The following is a 19,156-nucleotide window of genomic DNA, read 5'->3' as shown; positions in this document are numbered from 1 at the left end:
TGGAGCGACGAAACAAAAATAAATTTGTTTGGAAACGACTGCCAAAGAAATGTACGCCGACCAAAAGGAAAAGAATTCCACGTTAAATTTACAAAAAAGACGGTAAAACATGGCGGGGGAAACATAATGGTTTGGGGTTGCTTTTCATGGAATGGTGTTGGTCCGATATTCCGAATAGAAGATACCATGAATGCTAGTGGGTATAGAGACATATTGGAAAACGTAATGCTTCCATATGCATCGGAAAATATGCCATTAATATGGACATTCCAGCAGGACAACGACCCAAAACATAGTTCAAGATTAGTTAAAAACTGGTTCTTGGAGAATAACGTACCTGTTTTAAGCTGGCCCAGCCAATCCCCTGATTTAAACCCAATAGAAAACTTGTGGAGTGAATTAAAGATAAGGCTTTCGAAGGAAGTTTTCAAAAATAAAGACGATTTATGGGAGAAAACGCAAAAAATATGGTACGAGAATCCATTGGAGAAGTGTCAGAACTTGATATCCAGTATGCCCAGAATAGTGGAGAAAGTTTTACAAAACAAAGGTGGATATACTGGATACTAGCTTTACTTTAATAATAAACTAATTTTTTTAAGATAAAATTTATTAGCTTTTGTTTAATAATAATTTTTAAAAATGTATCTATTATTATGAGCACCAAATTTTTCGAAATTTAAGAAATTTAATTTACTTTATAATATTTATTATTAATTATGAAATATTTTGTTTTTGTTTTTTACTCTCCTTTTAACTATAAATAAAAATCGACTGAATTTTTTTTATAATTTTACAATATACCATTATTTTTTTTCGTTTTTAAAAAATAAATTTTGGTGTATCTATTATTTTGAGCAGATGTGTATATTACAATTGAATAAATAAAATAAAATAAAATAAAAATAAAATATTGCAGAACCCCCAGATTTAATATTGTAAAATTATTCACGCTGCTATAACAACAACAAATTTAAAAAAAATTCATATTTATTATCAAAGATAGAAAGAGTTTGAAAATTAAACATGTATGTTTTCAAATAAATATTTAGTAAATTTAAATTTGTTGTGCACTAGGGTTATATTTATTAACTACTTGCATTCTTCATTAAGAAAAATTTTATTGAATTTTCTAACTGGATTGAAACGTCCTTATTAATTAAAACATGTAAAACCTGTTTTCAAATATTTGCAAATAAAAAATCCAATTATTCCAACAAGAATCCCAATAAAAAATAATACATACCTATTACAAATAAAATCAAACTTACCATTATGTTCTGTAAAGATATTCAATCCAATTGGATTGCAGCGATTATCCTTGGGATTATGACACGATGCTGATGAGACACCACCCGAACGATGTAAACCACCACCGCTGACAGCAGCTGGTGGCAGCGATGACTTTATGCGGGAGCCACGCAATGTGGAACCAGCACCTAAAGCATTCACCGGCAAACCATGAGAGCCAACAGGACTGCTGCTGGAGACACCAATACAACTGGCAGTGCCACCATGGCTGCCGCTAGAATGCGAGCCACGTTCTTTGCCTTGTTGAGCACCCATTATTGTTTTCTATTCTATGTGATATTGTCAAAAACACAGGGGTCAAAAGGCAGTCAAATAAGAGTTAAATTAAGCAGGAAAATACTTCCTTTTCTTCTTCGTAAATTTCTTCTTTTGCGTTTTTACTTTTATTGTAAATACAGAGCCACAAATACACACTCACAAGAAAATTTACAAAGAGAGTTGTAAATGAGACAAATGTTTTGTGTTAAAAAAATTACAACAATAAGAGAAAATAATGTATTGTTTTTTTTTTGTTAGGATTACACGAAGGATCAACTAAACACACACACTCACACACTTTGTCAAGCACGTACACTAACAACACTATTGTGAAATAACGGTATTACTGAGAAGAGAATTTAAAATAGGAAGAATGAAGAAGAAAACAAGGAAATTAACAAAACGGTGGTGGGTGGGTGTAAAAGCTGCTGGTTTTTTGTAAGATTTTTTCCCAGTTGAATTTATTTTTGGCAATTATTTTTATTTGTTTTTGCAAAACATATTTTATTTTAAAAAAGTTGTTTAACACTTTTTTGTATATTTATATTTATCTTTTCATGGAAAGACTTCGTTTTAAATTTTATCTGTATTTGCTTATGTTGTTATAATTCGCACTTGTAGTAGACACCGTATCCAAAGAATGTAACTACAAAAAGGAAGTTGCAATCATTAAAAAAAACTACAAATTGATTTTTTTATTTTCAAAGGTATCAACTTTTTTCTTTTGTTGTAAGTTTTGCAAATAAGTTTACCTCTTCAAAACTATTTTGTTATTTAAGAAACTTATAGGTGATTTATTTTTATTAAATATTTAAGTTAAACAATTTCTTTATTAATTTCTCCAAACACTTTAAACACGCCCTAAACACTAGAGTCGTTTGTCGGTGATTGTGGCTGGCTGTGTTACGGAGCACTTGCACTTCAATGTCTGCACTTTTATTTTTGCTATAATTTATTAACTCACGTTTAAATTATTTGTTTTAATCTTTATAAATAATTTTGCCATTTTTGAAATATGTTAAAATTGTTTCCATTTAATATTAATATTTGGTAGTACATCATTTTACTTGTTAATTTCTTCAACTTTTCTTGCGATTTCCTTTTTTCTTCCTTGAAATGGTTAATTTTTTTTTGTATTTTATATTTTTTTTCTCCAATTGTCTGGCGACAATTTTTTTACGTTGACAAATTTTAACTTTTATTTCACATTTTTCTTCTTAAATTTTTTTTTTTTTGCAATTTTTCTTTTGTTTTAGGGGATATTTAATTAATTTTCTTTGAAATATTTATTAGATTTTTTATATTAAATTTCATGCGCACCGCAAAAAAATAATAATTACACGTCGTGCGCCTTTATAGACATTCCGACTGCATTTGTTCGTTTTTCCAATTTTTCTTGTATTTCTTGACGTAGTTGTAAAATTTCGTAGTAATTTTCATTGTTTTCATTTACTTTTTACTACAAGATTCGTTTTTGTATATTTCTTTCGTTCTACATTTTCATCATGTTTTTTCTTTTGTAGTGTTTCTTAAATGTACAGAGTTGTGCCGAAAAGTAGTACATTATTTGCAAGTAACAATCTAATTGGAAATTTGTGTAGGAGAATTGTGGAATCTAACAAATAAAGCAAGTCTAGTTTGATAATTGAAGAACAACATCACACCAAATATTCAAATATGTTTTTATGATTTAATAGTTATTTTTCTTCTGAGTAAAGAAATGTAATCCATTTTGGTATGCTCCTTTTTATATAAATATCGTTGGTTTCAACATTTTGTTATATATGTGATGTCTTCCTAATAATTTTCGAGTAATATTTAATTTGACCCATTGTATAATCCAATGGAACACAAAGTGTCATTATTGTCTTATAAAATTAACAACTGTGAGTCAGTGACAATATAATGGTAACTTATTTTGAAAACAATATTTCGTAATGTCAGTATTGAAAAACATTACCTTTTATAAAATATTAATGTATATTTCTAAGAGAAAAAATGAAAAGTTTTTTATATTTTCTATTTAAATATAGTAAACTTCTGCGTTTTTAATCATTAAAGTTTAACAAAAAATTATTTATAGAATGTGGTTATACTTAGCACTAGCAAAACAATGGAAATTTTAAAAGTCCTACAAGAAAGAAACTAAATTAATTAAAATTAATATTTAGGACATGTTTTACATGTTTATTACAAAATTTATTAATTTTGTTAATTTATTTTTCTAATTTTTTGCACAATAAGTTCATTATGAAATTGGCTAGAGTCAAGATTTGAAAAAATTCAAAATAATAAAATATTTTAATTCGAGATTGAAGCAAAAAACTAATGTGATAAATATTCAATTTATATATGTATCAGCAGTTACAGCAGTTAAATTATAAAAAATTACTGTAAGAACTCAACATTTTGGAGAAAGCTCTCGTAAAACTACTCCAAAATAATATAATTTAAAATAGCAAGAGAGTTTAAGAACAACTACACATTTGGTATCGTAAAACTAAGAAATTCTTAAAAATTACTCCCCTTGAGGCTATCAATAATCTAGAATTGGAAACTAGTTCTCGAACTGTTAACCGCAGGGAAAATTAAACTGGTATTGGTTGCTATCTCCCCGCGATACATTTGGCAAAACTGTTCGAAAATTATTTCCATACACCCCGAGGAGACAGTCCCTGGGATATACAGAATATTGAAATATAAACATTGTCAGATATCTCGATTTGTATCAATTTCTTTGCACTCCCTTTTTATAATCCTACCCCCACATTTAGTACCAAAAATACAAAATACTACCACTAAATACAACTCTGAGGTCTAGACTCATAAATTTGACATTTTATATTTGATGTAAAAAAAAAAATTATATTTCCATTTTTAACAAAATATTTCGTAAACTTTGTGTTAATTAAGAATTAAACATTGAGAAATAATTACAATTTAACTAAAATTAAATAAATGTGCCAACAACAAAAATTATTGCAATAAATTGAAAACAATCAAGCAAAAATAGAGAAAGAAAAAACATAAATGATTCCATAATGATTTTATGGTGGTCATTAAAACAAATTATAAGAAAAAAATCGATTATTGTATAAAAGTTATAAAAAAGCGAAAGAAAGCGTAGCAATTAATTTATTTTTTTCTGCTGCAATTTACACAAATGTTTAGCCGTAAACAAGACAAATAATATTTATTTATTTTTTAAATTGTTTTGTTCACAATGAAGGTGTAGAGTTTTTTTCAAGTACTACATATTTTTTTGTGTGTCTCATTATTGTGGAGCACCCCCACCTGCAGAAAAAATTGTCACTGTGGCTGGTGTCATAAATTTGCATATAAATTTTGTATCGTCTGCTGACATTCAAGGCAACACACAACAACAAAGAAAAATACCAAATTTCCATTCAACTTTGGATTTTTAAGCAAAAATAATGTATTTGTTTGAAATTAATTAAAATTGAAAAGCGCAATAAGAAAAAAATAAACTGTTGTTAATCCATAAATAAACAAGTAAGTACAGGTTGTGTTTTTTTCATATATTAAATAAAAATGTTTTATTTTTTTCATGTTGAAATTGCGAAAATATAAAATGTGATTTCGTTATCAATTGTTTTGATTTGTTATCTCTCTTCCCGTTTTTTATTGTTGTAGTTGTTTTTTATTATTTTGTATTTGTTATTCGTTAGTTGTTATTGTTTATTACAATAATACTTACATTCAAGTGCCGTTAACTAGTGATTACTATGATGGGAAGTAATGCCTATAATCGTGAGTGTTTTTTTTTTTAGAGAATTGTTTCAGTTGGAATTAAATGCGATTTTAATGAGATTATGAAATGGATTTTTAAATAATTTCTTTAAAGAGGAATTTCGAAAGTTTAGATGTAAAATTTAAACAAATTCCGTAAAATATATTGTAGTTTACACAGAACAAATTTTTTTCGACTCCGATTTCTAATGCTTATCATATGGGCAAGTTTGAAAAAATGTTGACATGAAGAGAGTTTTCATATAGGTATCTTTCTAATTGGAAAATCAAGCCTTTATGATTTTAGGAGATTTTAGCCTCAAAAGATGAGCAGTTCTTTTGGCGCGGCTTCCATATATTGACAGAAAGACGGGAAAAGGTCATAGCTAACAATGGCCAATACTTTGAATTAATTTATATTGTACAAATGTTTCAAAATAAAATCTAAAAATTTTAAAACATCCCCCATTTTTATCTCATACACCCAATCGAGAAAATCGGCCAACAAATGGCTGACATATAACCAAAAACCCATGAATACCTAAATTTGTCCAATCATTTTGCACCAACATTTTTTTTAACAATTCCAATAAGCATTTTTACTGGAATTTAAGGTAAAAACAAGTGTATTTCAAGCCTTGAATTACAGCTGTATTACATTTTATTTCAATAGCATTCTCCAGTAAAAACAAAACATATTGTATAACATTTTAAGTAACTTATTTTGTGTCACTTGTAGTTTTTTTGATATGGACATTAGCAGTTGTCGACCATACAGGTGCGCAGTAAAACATTATAGGATGAAAAATTGCTTTAATTATTAATTTTTTGTTTTCAATGTTTAATTTTTAATTTCTATTGATTAATGGATATAAAATATTTGTAATTTTATGAATTTTGTTTATAGTATATGATATATGTTCATTGAAATTCTGTTTTTTATCAACTAGAATACCCAAATATTTAACATTATTATCCCAGACAATATTATTATTTAAGAACTGCAATGGTCTTTGAGGTAAGAAACATAATTTACGTTTTCTTGAAAAATATATAGCCTGGGTTTTTTCAGGGTTTACAAGCATTTTCCATTTGTTGAAATACAAATTTAAAATTGATAAGGCATTTTCTAAATTGTATATTATATCCGCAGAATTTCTTCTGTTGGATCAGAACCTTTATGTTATTCGGCAAAACGAATTGGTTTGTTTTTGTTTGCTTTTTGGGAACACAAGCATCGATACTGGTATAAATAACACTATTAAAATTTGTTATCATGTTATCAATTTGGTGCTGGTGATGGATTTCATTTAAATTAATTGGTGTGGGAAGCTTTCTATTTATATAATTTGCGAATAATTTCCAATTTGTTTTGCTAAAATCTGGAAAACAATTCACAATTCTATTAACACTTAAGCTAACAATGGAAATAATTGGAAGGTGGTCAGAAGAAAGATCGTTGTTCTTACAGCTAATTTTGTGACATGTTGGTTATAAAGAAGTCCAACGTGGAAGGTTGTCTCCTCGGGTCAGAAGGAAGATATGTAGGTTCGTATGGAGATACAACTTCAAAATGGTGATTGTAGAGATTTTGCTGTAATAAATTCCCCCAGCTGTTATTTCTAAGGCAGCCCCAGCTACTATGTCTGCTATTGAAATCACCACCGAGTATGAAATTTTCGTAGGATGTCAGTTTCCGAATATTCGATTTGAATAATTCTTTACGAGTTGAATCGATTCCAACTGAACCACCGGGGAAATAACATGAGTAGATATTTATGCACTCATTACCTTTTAGGCCTATGTTTTCAATAAGTGATGAATTTAGGGGGTGTAAAAGTTGATGGTTTATATTTTTTTAATACTAATTGCTACACCTCCACCTCTTCTTTCCTCACGATCATTTCTGTAGCAGTAAAAATCTTTATGTTTAATAGAAAGATACTTGTTGAGCCAAGTTTCACATACTAGACATACACTTAGTCGCAAAACTCTACATACGATATCGACATTTCATTTAATTTGCGAATAATTTTATATTTAATGTTTAATCTTTGAAAATTACCACTTGTAAATATTTACCAGGGTACACTTTACATCACTGCAATACATTTTTTTAAAAAACTATGGTCACTGTTTGTTAAAATTTAAATTATTGCAACAGTCTACATATGAAGCGTTCCAAAACAAAATTGTTATGATAAAGCCGTTAATTTCACAATTTATCAGTTGATTTATATTTATAGTAGCAGCGTGTGTGAGATTTGGTGCTAATTTTTTATTAATTGTAATACAATGAATCTCAAAATGGTGCAAATATAGAAAATATCCGCCGACTTCGGAACATTAGTTGTCAAGTTGTCAAATAAAGGAAAATTTAGGCAAATGTGGGGGAAATCGTTAGTTTGTCAAAATCTAGAGTCCAAACTATCCATAGGAACTATAAACGGTTTGATAGATATGAAAGTTTGTCACGAACAGGATGTCCATTAAAGTTTAATGAAAATTGTAAGAGAAGTCCTAGAAATTACAAATAAATTAGCGTAGAATGAACAAAAATATATCAAAAAGGTTATGGAATTGATGTCGATGCAGATACAATTAATCGCTTCTTTAAAAAAGCAAAACTCTACATACGATTTAATTTCTTCAATACTTTTCACTTTTTTTTTCCAAAGTTTTGCGCGACCATCGTATCCAAAAAGGTTAAACTAACATTATTCTGCAAAAATAATCCTTTCCCGAAACATAGGATAATTTAAATTTAAAAGTATATTTTACACATTTGACCCTGATCCATATTTCCCCATTGCATGTGTGTACTAATAAAATGTCATTTATTTTTTGCATTCAAAATGAAAATATTTTACATTTTGATTAAATTTATTTTTCCATTTGAGTTCTCAGCACAATTCTGCTATACTTTCTCTCGATAATTGCTGGCCATACTCTTGTGCATTTTTAACGAGATACTGTTGCCAGATAAGAAAACTAAATTAATATACATAGAATTTGAGCACTAATTGAAACTAATAAATATCTACATAGGTACATACATATATTATTAAAGAAATATGTAGTAGTTAAATAAAACATTAGATTTAACTAAATAAAGACAATATTTATTGAAAACATTTTATTCTAAATTTATTTAAGAAATTTTAGATCGTTCCTCTTCAGGGCAACTCTGTTTCAAAACCTCTAAATCAAATGAAAAATTAGAATTGCATTAGTGTAGTGTAGTTTGAAGAGTATAGTGGTGAGCAGATTGTAATCAAATGGACTAACTGACTGATTGACTGAGACTACTGGCAGGCAGTGGGGCAACTCAGAAGAAACGTTTTACAAATATATAAATTCATATTCTATCACATCAAAATTTGTAGGTATGTGATAGTGTACTATTTGACATTTAACTAATTTCTTGCCTGCTAATCGTTTATATCTTTGCAAATTCATATTAATTTTTTTTGTTTATCATTATTTGCAGTAAAATTCAAAACTATAAACACACACCCACACCAATAGCAATAATAAGCAATGACCGACAGCATGAGTGTCCTTAATATAAAACAGGAAATTCAAGATACGGGATCTAATCTCAATAATATCACATGCTATAGTCCCTCCACCACAACACCGACTACCAGCAGCAACAGCAACAGCAATAATAATAATAGACGTAACAGTGGATCAAACAGTGGTGGCGGTGGTGGTGGCATGGCTAATGGTATGAAATCTTCACCTTCTGTTTCGCCGGAACGTCAAATGTGCAGTTCTACGACCACCTTAAGTCTCAACAGTAATGGTTCATACAATAATCCGGAAGAGGGTGGAAATAATGGTTCAGCTGCTGGTCAGGCTTCAAATCCTAGTCAAAGTTCCAGTTCAGGTAATTCCATACGTGATGACCTGAGACGTTTGTGTTTGGTGTGTGGAGATGTTGCTTCCGGATTTCATTATGGTGTGGCAAGTTGTGAGGCGTGTAAAGCGTTCTTTAAACGCACCATACAAGGCAACATTGAATATACCTGTCCGGCCAACAATGAGTGTGAGATCAATAAGAGACGGAGGAAGGCTTGTCAGGCGTGTCGTTTTCAGAAATGTCTACTAATGGGCATGTTGAAGGTAAGTTGAAAACCAAGAAGTTTTTCATTTGACTGATCTATTAAACAATGTCCACACATTTTCAGGAAGGAGTACGCTTGGATCGCGTACGTGGTGGTCGCCAAAAGTATCGTCGTAATCCCGTCTCCAATTCATATCAAACAATGCAATTACTCTATCAGTCGAGCATTACCTCACTTAGTGATGTCAAAATTCTGGATGCTCTTAGTAATAATGAACCGGATTTACTCTCCGTCAAATCAGTGCAGCAGCAAAGCAATACTGGCGGTAGTTCCTCGTCATCGCTCCTAGAGGATGAAATCGCCACTACCAATTCATCACCCATAAATATCAAACATGAACATCAGCTCAATCTTTTAACGAACTGTAGCAATACAAACGACAACGGGGAACTGTCACCACCCTCTACACCAACCTCTTCGACGGCGGCAAGTTCGAATACACCTTCCACCACCACAACTTGCATTTTTCAATTGAAATCATCGCCCACCAATAACAACAGCGATGCTCACGATATACTGGTAACTCTGAGTAATTTGTACGATACCGAACTGGTGAATGTTATAGGCTGGGCCAAGAGTATACCCGGTTTTGTGGAGCTGCAGTTAAGTGATCAAATGAATTTGTTACAGGTCACCTGGCCGGAAATATTGACACTGCAGCTCATCTTTCGTTCGCTGCCCTTCAATGGTAAATTGTGTTTTGGCTCAGATCTGTGGATGGATGAGTTGTTGGCCAAAGAATGTGGCTACACTGAATTCTATTATCATTGTCTGCAGGTGGCCCAACGCTTGGAACGCATTTCGGTTAGACGCGAGGAATATTATCTACTTAAAGCTTTGATTTTAACCAATTGTGATATCAATTTGGATGATCAATCCTCCTTAAGGGCATTTCGTGATTCCATCTTGAATTCTCTCAATGATGTTGTCTATCTATTGCGACACAGCTCAGCTGTTTCGCATCAACAACAACTGCTACTTTTACTGCCAGCCCTGCGACAAGCCGATAGTATTCTACGCAGTTTTTGGCGTAGCGTTAAAGCCAAAGGTTTGGTAACTCTCAAGAAGTTATTTGCCGAAATGTTAGAACCTGTATCACGGTGAGGTTTAACAGTTTCACAATCTTAGCATTTCGTTCATTTAAATTGTATAAGATCTAAAAATATACAATAGTTAATATGATTTGTTGAATTTTATTTTATTTTTTAGTCTTATGTGAATTTATTTTTTTTTTAAGCTAAAAACTATTGAAAGAAATAGTACCTAATGGCAGTGGTTAGATTACCTCACTCACATTTAAATAATTCATTAATTTGTTTTCTTTAAACAATAAAATAGTAAGTTTAACTAGTTTTATAAAAAAAAACATAAATACATACATACAACCAAAGAGTTTTTTTAAAACTATAAGATTTTTTGGTTTTTAGTTTACTTTATATAGAAATTGAAAGGCTCATATTAAAACACTTCTATAGAAATATATTAATTAACAAAAGAATTCATTTTAAGTTATTTTTTATACATATATTATGTATAAATATGTAAATATAATGTAAATTTTTAAGAATAACAACAAAAAAAAACAATGTGGTTTTAATTTAAAATTATTTTTGAAAAATTGCCTAACTATAAGTCTACCCGGAACAAAGACTTATTTTCTATCAATATAAAACCAGGTGGTCTAAATTGAAAAACAAGGATAATCTGTGATCACTTAGATTTCCTACCAAAAATCGAATTTTTATATGGAATTATAAAATAGGCCGTAGATCCTTTAAAAGTGGTCTAAATTGAAAAAGAAAGATAATCTGTGATCACTTAGATTTCCTACCAAAAATCGATTTTTTATATGGAATTATAAAATAGGCTGTAGATCCTTTAAAAGTGGACTAAATTGAAAAAGAAAGATAATCTGTGATCACTTAGATTTCCTACCAAAAATCGATTTTTTATATGGATTTATAAAATAGGCTCTAGATCCTTTAATAGTGGTCTAAATTGAAAAACAAGGATAATCTGTGATCACTTAGATTTCCTACCAAAAATCGAATTTTTATATGGAATTATAAAATAGGCCGTAGATCCTTTAAAAGTGGTCTAAATTGAAAAAGAAAGATAATCTGTGATCACTTAGATTTCCTACCAAAAATCGAATTTTTACATGGAATTATAAAATGGACTAAAAGTGGACTAAATTGAAAAAGAAAGATAATCCTTAATGCCCTTAAGGAGGACAAAGATAATCTGTGATCACTTAGATTTCCTATTTCCCATTTTTATATGGAATTATAAAATGGACTGTAGATCCTTTAAAAGTGGTCTAAATTGAAAAAGAAAGATAATCTGTGATCACTTAGATTTTCAACCAAAAATCGAATTTTTATATGGAATTATAAAATAGGCTCTAGATCCCTTAAAAGTGGTCTAAATTGAAAAACAAGGATAATCTGTGATCACTTAGATTTCCTACCAAAAATCGATTTTTTATATGGAATTATAAAATAGGCCGTAGATCCTTTAAAAGTGGTCTAAATTAAAAAACAAGGATAATCTGTGATCACTTAGATTTCCTACCAAAAATCGATTTTTTATGTGGAATTATAAAATAGGCTGTAGATCCTTTAATATTGGTCTAAATTGAAAAACAAGGATAATCTGTGATCACTTAGATTTTCAACCAAAAATCGATTTTTTATATGGAATTATAAAATAGGCTGTAGATCCTTTAATAGTGGTCTAAATTGAAAAAGAAAGATAATCTGTGATCACTTAGATTTCCTACCAAAAATCGATTTTTTATATGGAATTATAAAATAGGCCGTAGATCCTTTAAAAGTGGACTAAATTGAAAAAGAAAGATAATCTGTGATCACTTAGATTTCCTACCAAAAATCTAATTTTTATATGGAATTATAAAATAGGCCGAGATCCTTTAAAAGATGTCTAAATTGAAAAACAAAGATAATCTGTGATCACTTAGATTTCGTACCACAAATCGATTTTTTATATGGAATTATAAAATAGGCCGTAGATCCTTTAATAGTGGTCTAAATTGAAAAACAAGGATAATCTGTGATCACTTAGATTTCTTAACAAAAATCGATTTTTTATATGGAATTATAAAATAGGCCGTAGATCCTTTAAAAGTGGTCTAAATTGAAAAAGAAAGATAATCTGTGATCACTTAGATTTCCTACCAAAAATCGATTTTTTATATGGAATTATAAAATAGGCTGTATATCCTTTAAAAGTGGTCTAAATTGAAAAACAAGGATAATCTGTGATCACTTAGATTTCCTACCAAAAATAGATTTTTTATATGGAATTACAAAATAGGCCGTAGATCCTTTAAAAGTGGACTAAATTGAAAAAGAAAGATAATCTGTGATCACTTAGATTTCCTACCAAAAATCGAATTTTTATATGGAATTATAAAATGGACTAAAAGTGGACTAAATTGAAAAAGAAAGATAATCCTTAATGCCCTTAAGGAGGACAAAGATAATCTGTGATCACTTAGATTTCCTATTTCCCATTTTTATATGGAATTATAAAATGGACTGTAGATCCTTTAAAAGTGGTCTAAATTGAAAAACAAAGATAATCTGTGATCACTTAGATTTCGTACCACAAATCGATTTTTTATATGGAATTATAAAATAGGCTGTAGATCCTTTAAAAGTGGTCTAAATTGAAAAAGAAAGATAATCTGTGATCACTTAGATCTCGTACAAAAATTGATTTTTTATATGGAATTACAAAATAGGCCGTAGATCCTTTAATAGTGGTCTAAATTGAAAAACAAGGATAATCTGTGATCACTCAGATTTCCTACCAAAAATCGATTTTTTATACGGAATTATAAAATTGGCCGTAGATCCTTTAAAAGTGGTCTAAATTGAAAAAGAAAGATAATCTGTGATCACTTAGATTTCCTACCAAAAATCGATTTTTTATATGGAATTATAAAATAGGCCGTAGATCCTTTAATAGTGGTCTAAATTGAAAAACAAGGATAATCTGTGATCACTTAGATTTCCTACCAAAAATCGATTTTTTATATGGAATTATAAAATAGGCTGTAGATCCTTTAAAAGTGGTCTAAATTGAAAAACAAGAATAATCTGTGATCACTTAGATTTCCTACCAAAAATCGATTTTTTATATGGAATTATAAAGTAGGCCGTAGATCCTTTAAAAGTGGTCTAAATTGAAAAAGAAAGATAATCTGTGATCACTTAGATTTCCTACCAAAAATCGATTTTTTATATGGAATTATAAAATAGGCTGTAGATCCTTTAAAAGTGGTCTAAATTGAAAAACAAGAATAATCTGTGATCACTTAGATTTCCTACCAAAAATCGATTTTTTATATGGAATTATAAAGTAGGCCGTAGATCCTTTAAAAGTGGTCTAAATTGAAAAAGAAAGATAATCTGTGATCACTTAGATTTCCTACCAAAAATCGATTTTTTATATGGAATTATAAAATAGGCCGTAGATCCTTTAATAGTGGTCTAAATTGAAAAACAAGGATAATCTGTGATCACTTAGATTTCCTACCAAAAATCGATTTTTTATATGGAATTATAAAATAGGCCGTAGATCCTTTAATAGTGGTCTAAATTGAAAAACAAGGATAATCTGTGATCACTTAGATTTCTTAACAAAAATCGATTTTTTATATGGAATTATAAAATAGGCTGTAGATCCTTTAAAAGTGGTCTAAATTGAAAAACAAGGGTAATCTGTGATCACTTAGATTTCCTACCAAAAATCGATTTTTTATATGGAATTATAAAATAGGCTGTATATCCTTTAAAAGTGGTCTAAATTGAAAAACAAGGATAATCTGTGATCACTTAGATTTCCTACCAAAAATCGATTTTTTATATGGAATTATAAAATAGGCTGTAGATCCTTTAAAAGTGGTCTAAATTGAAAAAGAAAGATAATCTGTGATCACTTAGATTTCCTACCAAAAATCGATTTTTTATATGGAATTATAAAATAGGCTGTATATCCTTTAAAAGTGGTCTAAATTGAAAAACAAGGATAATCTGTGATCACTTAGATTTCCTACCAAAAATCGATTTTTTATATGGAATTATAAAATAGGCTGTAGATCCTTTAAAAGTGGTCTAAATTGAAAAAGAAAGATAATCTGTGATCACTTAGATTTCCTACCAAAAATCGATTTTTTATATGGAATTATAAAATAGGCTGTATATCCTTTAAAAGTGGTCTAAATTGAAAAACAAGGATAATCTGTGATCACTTAGATTTCCTACCAAAAATCGATTTTTTATATGGAATTATAAAATAGGCCGTAGATCCTTTAATAGTGGTCTAAATTGAAAAACAAGGATAATCTGTGATCACTTAGATTTCCTACCAAAAATCGATTTTTTATATGGAATTATAAAATAGGCTCTAGATCCTTTAATAGTGATCTAAATTGAAAAACAAGGATAATCTGTGATCACTTAGATTTCCTACCAAAAATCGATTTTTTATATGGAATTATAAAATAGGCTCTAGATCCTTTAATATTGGTCTAAATTGAAAAAGAAAGATAATCTGTGATCACTTAGATTTGCTACCAAAAATCGATTTTTTATATGGAATTATAAAATAGGCTCTAGATCCTTTAATAGTGATCTAAATTGAAAAACAAGGATAATCTGTGATCACTTAGATTTCCTACCAAAAATCGATTTTTTATATGGAATTATAAAATAGACTGTAGATCCTTTAAAAGTGGTCTAAATTGAAAAACAAGGATAATCTGTGAAAACTTAGATTTCATATCAAAAATCGATTTTTTATATGGAATTACAAAATAGGCTGTAGATCCTTTAATAGTGGTCCAAATTGAAAAAGGAAGATAATCTGTGATCACTTAGATTTCCTACCAAAAATCGATTTTTTATATGGAATTATAAAATTGGCTGTAGATCCTTTAAAAGTGGTCTAAATTGAAAAACAAGGATAATCTGTGATCACTTAGATTTCATATCAAAAATCGATTTTTTATATGGAATTATAAAATAGGCTCTAGATCCCTTAATAGTGATCTAAATTGAAAAACAAGGATAATCTGTGATCACTTAGATTTCCTACCAAAAATCGATTTTTTATATGGAATTATAAAATAGGCTGTAGATCCTTTAAAAGTGGTCTAAATTGAAAAACAAAGATAATCTGTGATCACTTAGATTTCCTACCAAAAATCGATTTTTTATATGGAATTATAAAATAGGCCGTAGATCCTTTAAAAGTGGACTAAATTGAAAAAGAAAGATAATCTGTGATCACTTAGATTTCCTACCAAAAATCGAATTTTTATATGGAATTATAAAATAGGCTCTAGATCCTTTAATATTGGACTAAATTGAAAAAGAAAGATAATCTGTGATCACTTAGATTTTCAACCAAAAATCGATTTTTTATGTGGAATTATAAAATAGGCTGTAGATCCTTTAATAGTGGTCTAAATTGAAAAAGGAAGATAATCTGTGGTCACTTAGATTTCCTACCCAAATTAATGAAGGATTATAATCTGTATCTATGAAGTATTCAAAATTAAAGTGATAAAGTCGAAATTAGTGTTTTTAAAATTTCGTGTCTTTTATTTTCCAATCTTCTTAGTAAAATATGTTTAATTTATACTTAAACTAAAACCTTATATAGAAACATATTTATAATTATGTATATTACACATATAAAAAAAGAAAACTACAATAATAGAAATATAACGTGAGTAAGGGGTTGGTGGTGGTGCATTTTGCACGTTTTTGCACATACATATTACATTTATATAAAATATGAGAATTGAAGTGGTTTAAAACTACGACAATATAAAAAATAAAATAAAAAAAACGAAAGTAAACTAGTTCTACTACAATTTAATTATTATTTACATGTGTAAAAAAGCGACTAGATTCAATGTATGATTCTATATTAATAAAAATGTGTGTTTTTCATGTTACTTAAATAACTAACAGTATTTTGAAAATGTCTACTAAGCTAAGTACAGTTTATATTATGATTACAAATGAACCTTTTATCTCGTACTACTTTAGTAATTAACCACTAGCACTAATCATTGCCGGGATCAAAATGAAAACGAATTTGGGAACGCTCTAAATCTCGAGATTCAAAATATTTTTTAGAATTTTTCGCAAAACGATCAGAACGCTCCAATTCTTTGCGAAAGTAGTCGATGGTTTTAAGAAGACCTTCTTTGAGCGGCACCTTGGGTTCCCAATTGAGATATTTCTTGGCCCTGGCTATGTCAGGCTTACGACGCTGAGGATCATCCTCCATGGCTTGGGTTTGTTTCACTTCACTTTGTCCGCCCACTAGCTTATTTATGATTACCGCAAACTCTTCTATGCTATGCTCAACTGGATTGCCAATATTAATCGGTTGTGTGTAGTTGGAGTCCATTAAGGCTATAAGGCCATCGACCAAATCAGAGACATATTGAAATGATCTGGTTTGTTTGCCATTACCATAAACGGTTATGGTTTCGTTGCGTAAGGCTTGTAAAATGAAATTGGAAACAACACGACCATCATTCATGTGCATGCGTGGGCCAAAAGTATTGAATATGCGGGCAACACGTACCTGCACCTTTTCCTACAATGAAAGCAAACCAATTTTAAACAAGAAACAAGTTTTAATTTAATGATTTTAAAGAAAATACATATGTAATTACTACTTTTTGTGATTTTGTAAATAGAGTGGTGGTAATAGTATTTCTATTGTTATTATCTAATGATAATGTTTTTATTTAATGATAATGTCACTTTTTATAAAGATTTGTTGTTTTGATAAACAAAAATATCTAACAAGTAGAATAACATCAGTCAATTTGTTATTGCTTTTCCATTTCAATTTCACAATATTCTGAAAAAAGTAGAATCAGTAATGATGCTCCACAAAAATGGATTGATTGTTAAATACATATATGAATTTTAATTGGCTTTTTTGAAATTATGTGAACCGATTTTTAAGATTTTCAATATTAACATTCTCAATTATGCAACAACTGGGTCCATAAGTTTTTAAAGGAAACAGAATTTTTACAACGCCGTTAAAATACAAATTCTTTATTTGTAATTCAATTTAAACAAGTAATAACGGTTGCATATATTGAAGGTTATTTGAAGGTCATTTCAAAAAGTTGTTTTCTTTTCTGTCAATAATAACAAAACTAGGCCACTTTGCCTAAAACATATTTAAATAATGAAACGCTTCCGTTAAAGACAAATAAAAAGCAAATGTATTTAAATAAATGATTTTTGAATGGAGAGAATTGTTTAACAATAAAATACATATTTTGTTAAGAAGTACAATTTTCTGTTTAACATTCATATCTCTTGTTAGCATCATTAAAACAAAATAAAATTTGAAAAGACAGAATTTTTTGAAATTTTAACGGCTGTGCCGAATCTTATATACCCTTCACCACTTTTCACTTACCTGCTTTGCATACGCATAACTTAGAGTCTCGGAAACACGTTTGCCCTCGTCATAACACGCTCGCGGACCAATAGGATTCACATGACCCCAATACGTTTCCGGCTGAGGATGTACTGTGGGATCACCATATACCTCCGAGGTACTGGCTATCAACACCTTGGCCATAACACGTTTGGCCAAACCCAAAACATTTATCGTACCCATAGTATTTGTCTTGATAGTCTTTACCGGATTGAACATGTAGTGGGGTGGCGAGGCCGGTGAGGCCAAATGATAGATTTCATCCACCTCTATGAACAGAGAATTCACAATGTCATGATGTATCAATTCGAAATTTTCATGACCCAACCAATGTTCCACATTACGTTTGCGACCGGTAAAGAAATTATCCACCACAATTACTTCATGGCCGGCCAACATTAGATTGTCCACCAAATGGGAACCCACAAAACCCGCACCTCCCGTCACCAAAATTCGTTTGCGGTTTTTATAATTTAAATATTTCACTTTGGGATATTTGCGCGGTGTATTCGCTTGTAAGGCACGCATATCGTCTTGTAGTTTCACCAATTCGGCTTTGGTTTTCTCCAATTCATAGCGTTGTTGCTGCAACAGCTGTTGTTGTTTCGCATATATAGTCAGCAAATCTTCAGACTCTATGTCGGAAACCTGATTGCTGCGAAATCTATCTTTGAACTGGTTTAAATCATTGGCTGACAAGGATTTATAGAACACAACAATAAATATGAAGAATACCACGGCAATTGCTATTTCTTTCCAGCGCTTTTTCGTTATTGTTATTGTCCACATAATGATTAGTTCATAGATTGTGGACAATGTTTCGGGATTTCTGGGTGTTATTTTGAAGCGGCGGATTGTTGCTTTGTTGTTTGTAGTGATGGCGGTGGAAAAACACTGTGCTCTACACACAAATATTGCTCCGATTTCTGGTTCTTGCTAAACGTAACGTGTCGAGTAAGTTTCTTTAAGCTGTGGTTGTTTGAAAACAAGTTGTATTTGCATTTAAATTTATAATTTTTCTGTTTTTATCTTTTTTTGTCTTTCTATGGTTCTTATCGGCCTGAAATCTCACATCTGTGTTGTTGCTGTATTGTTTTCTGTTTCTATGTGTTGTTGTTGGTATACGCTGAGCCAATCAGCTGTTGATAGTAAACAAGTATGAGGGGTGACATCTATTTGTCAAAAGTATTATATTT

The 19,156-nt window shown here is 30.0% G+C and overlaps 3 protein-coding genes across 4 annotated transcripts in view; 1 reads left to right on the top strand and 2 right to left on the bottom strand.

Annotated features, from left to right (window-relative positions):
• Abl (tyrosine-protein kinase Abl) overlaps nucleotides 1-2,976 on the bottom strand; it is a 135,888-nt gene extending 132,912 nt beyond the window's left edge. Inside the window, exon 1 of the mRNA XM_065502729.1 lies at nucleotides 1,272-2,976. Within this exon, the coding sequence (XP_065358801.1) occupies nucleotides 1,272-1,566 (295 nt within the window). The 5' untranslated portion in view covers nucleotides 1,567-2,976. The remainder of the gene's footprint in view (nucleotides 1-1,271) is intronic.
• A 1,450-nt stretch (nucleotides 2,977-4,426) lies between these two features.
• Nucleotides 4,427-11,035, top strand: ERR (estrogen-related receptor). 2 transcript variants are annotated; one of them, XM_065503885.1, is made up of 3 exons: nucleotides 4,427-5,082; nucleotides 8,810-9,447; nucleotides 9,513-11,035. In XM_065503885.1, exons 2-3 carry the CDS (start codon nucleotides 8,860-8,862, stop codon nucleotides 10,551-10,553), a joined length of 1,629 nt encoding a protein of 542 aa, XP_065359957.1. In that variant the 5' UTR covers nucleotides 4,427-5,082; nucleotides 8,810-8,859; the 3' UTR covers nucleotides 10,554-11,035. The 2 variants fall into 2 exon arrangements, with proteins under 2 accessions (XP_065359957.1, XP_065359958.1); XM_065503886.1 differs by lacking the exon at nucleotides 4,427-5,082 and adding an exon at nucleotides 8,556-8,705.
• Nucleotides 11,036-16,054: 5,019 nt separating this feature from the next.
• Nucleotides 16,055-19,049, bottom strand: Uxs (UDP-xylose synthase). Its single transcript, XM_065505130.1, has 2 exons — nucleotides 17,940-19,049; nucleotides 16,055-17,093 (listed from the first exon to the last, which is right to left on the bottom strand). The coding sequence occupies exons 1-2, from the start codon at nucleotides 18,747-18,749 to the stop codon at nucleotides 16,551-16,553; spliced, it is 1,353 nt and encodes a 450-aa protein (XP_065361202.1). The 5' UTR covers nucleotides 18,750-19,049; the 3' UTR covers nucleotides 16,055-16,550.
• Between the last annotated feature and the right edge of the window lie 107 nt (nucleotides 19,050-19,156).

This window comes from Calliphora vicina, chromosome 3, assembly GCF_958450345.1.
Source record: "Calliphora vicina chromosome 3, idCalVici1.1, whole genome shotgun sequence".
Taxonomy (NCBI): domain Eukaryota; kingdom Metazoa; phylum Arthropoda; class Insecta; order Diptera; family Calliphoridae; genus Calliphora; species Calliphora vicina.
This window is presented reverse-complemented; position numbering and strand designations above follow the sequence as displayed.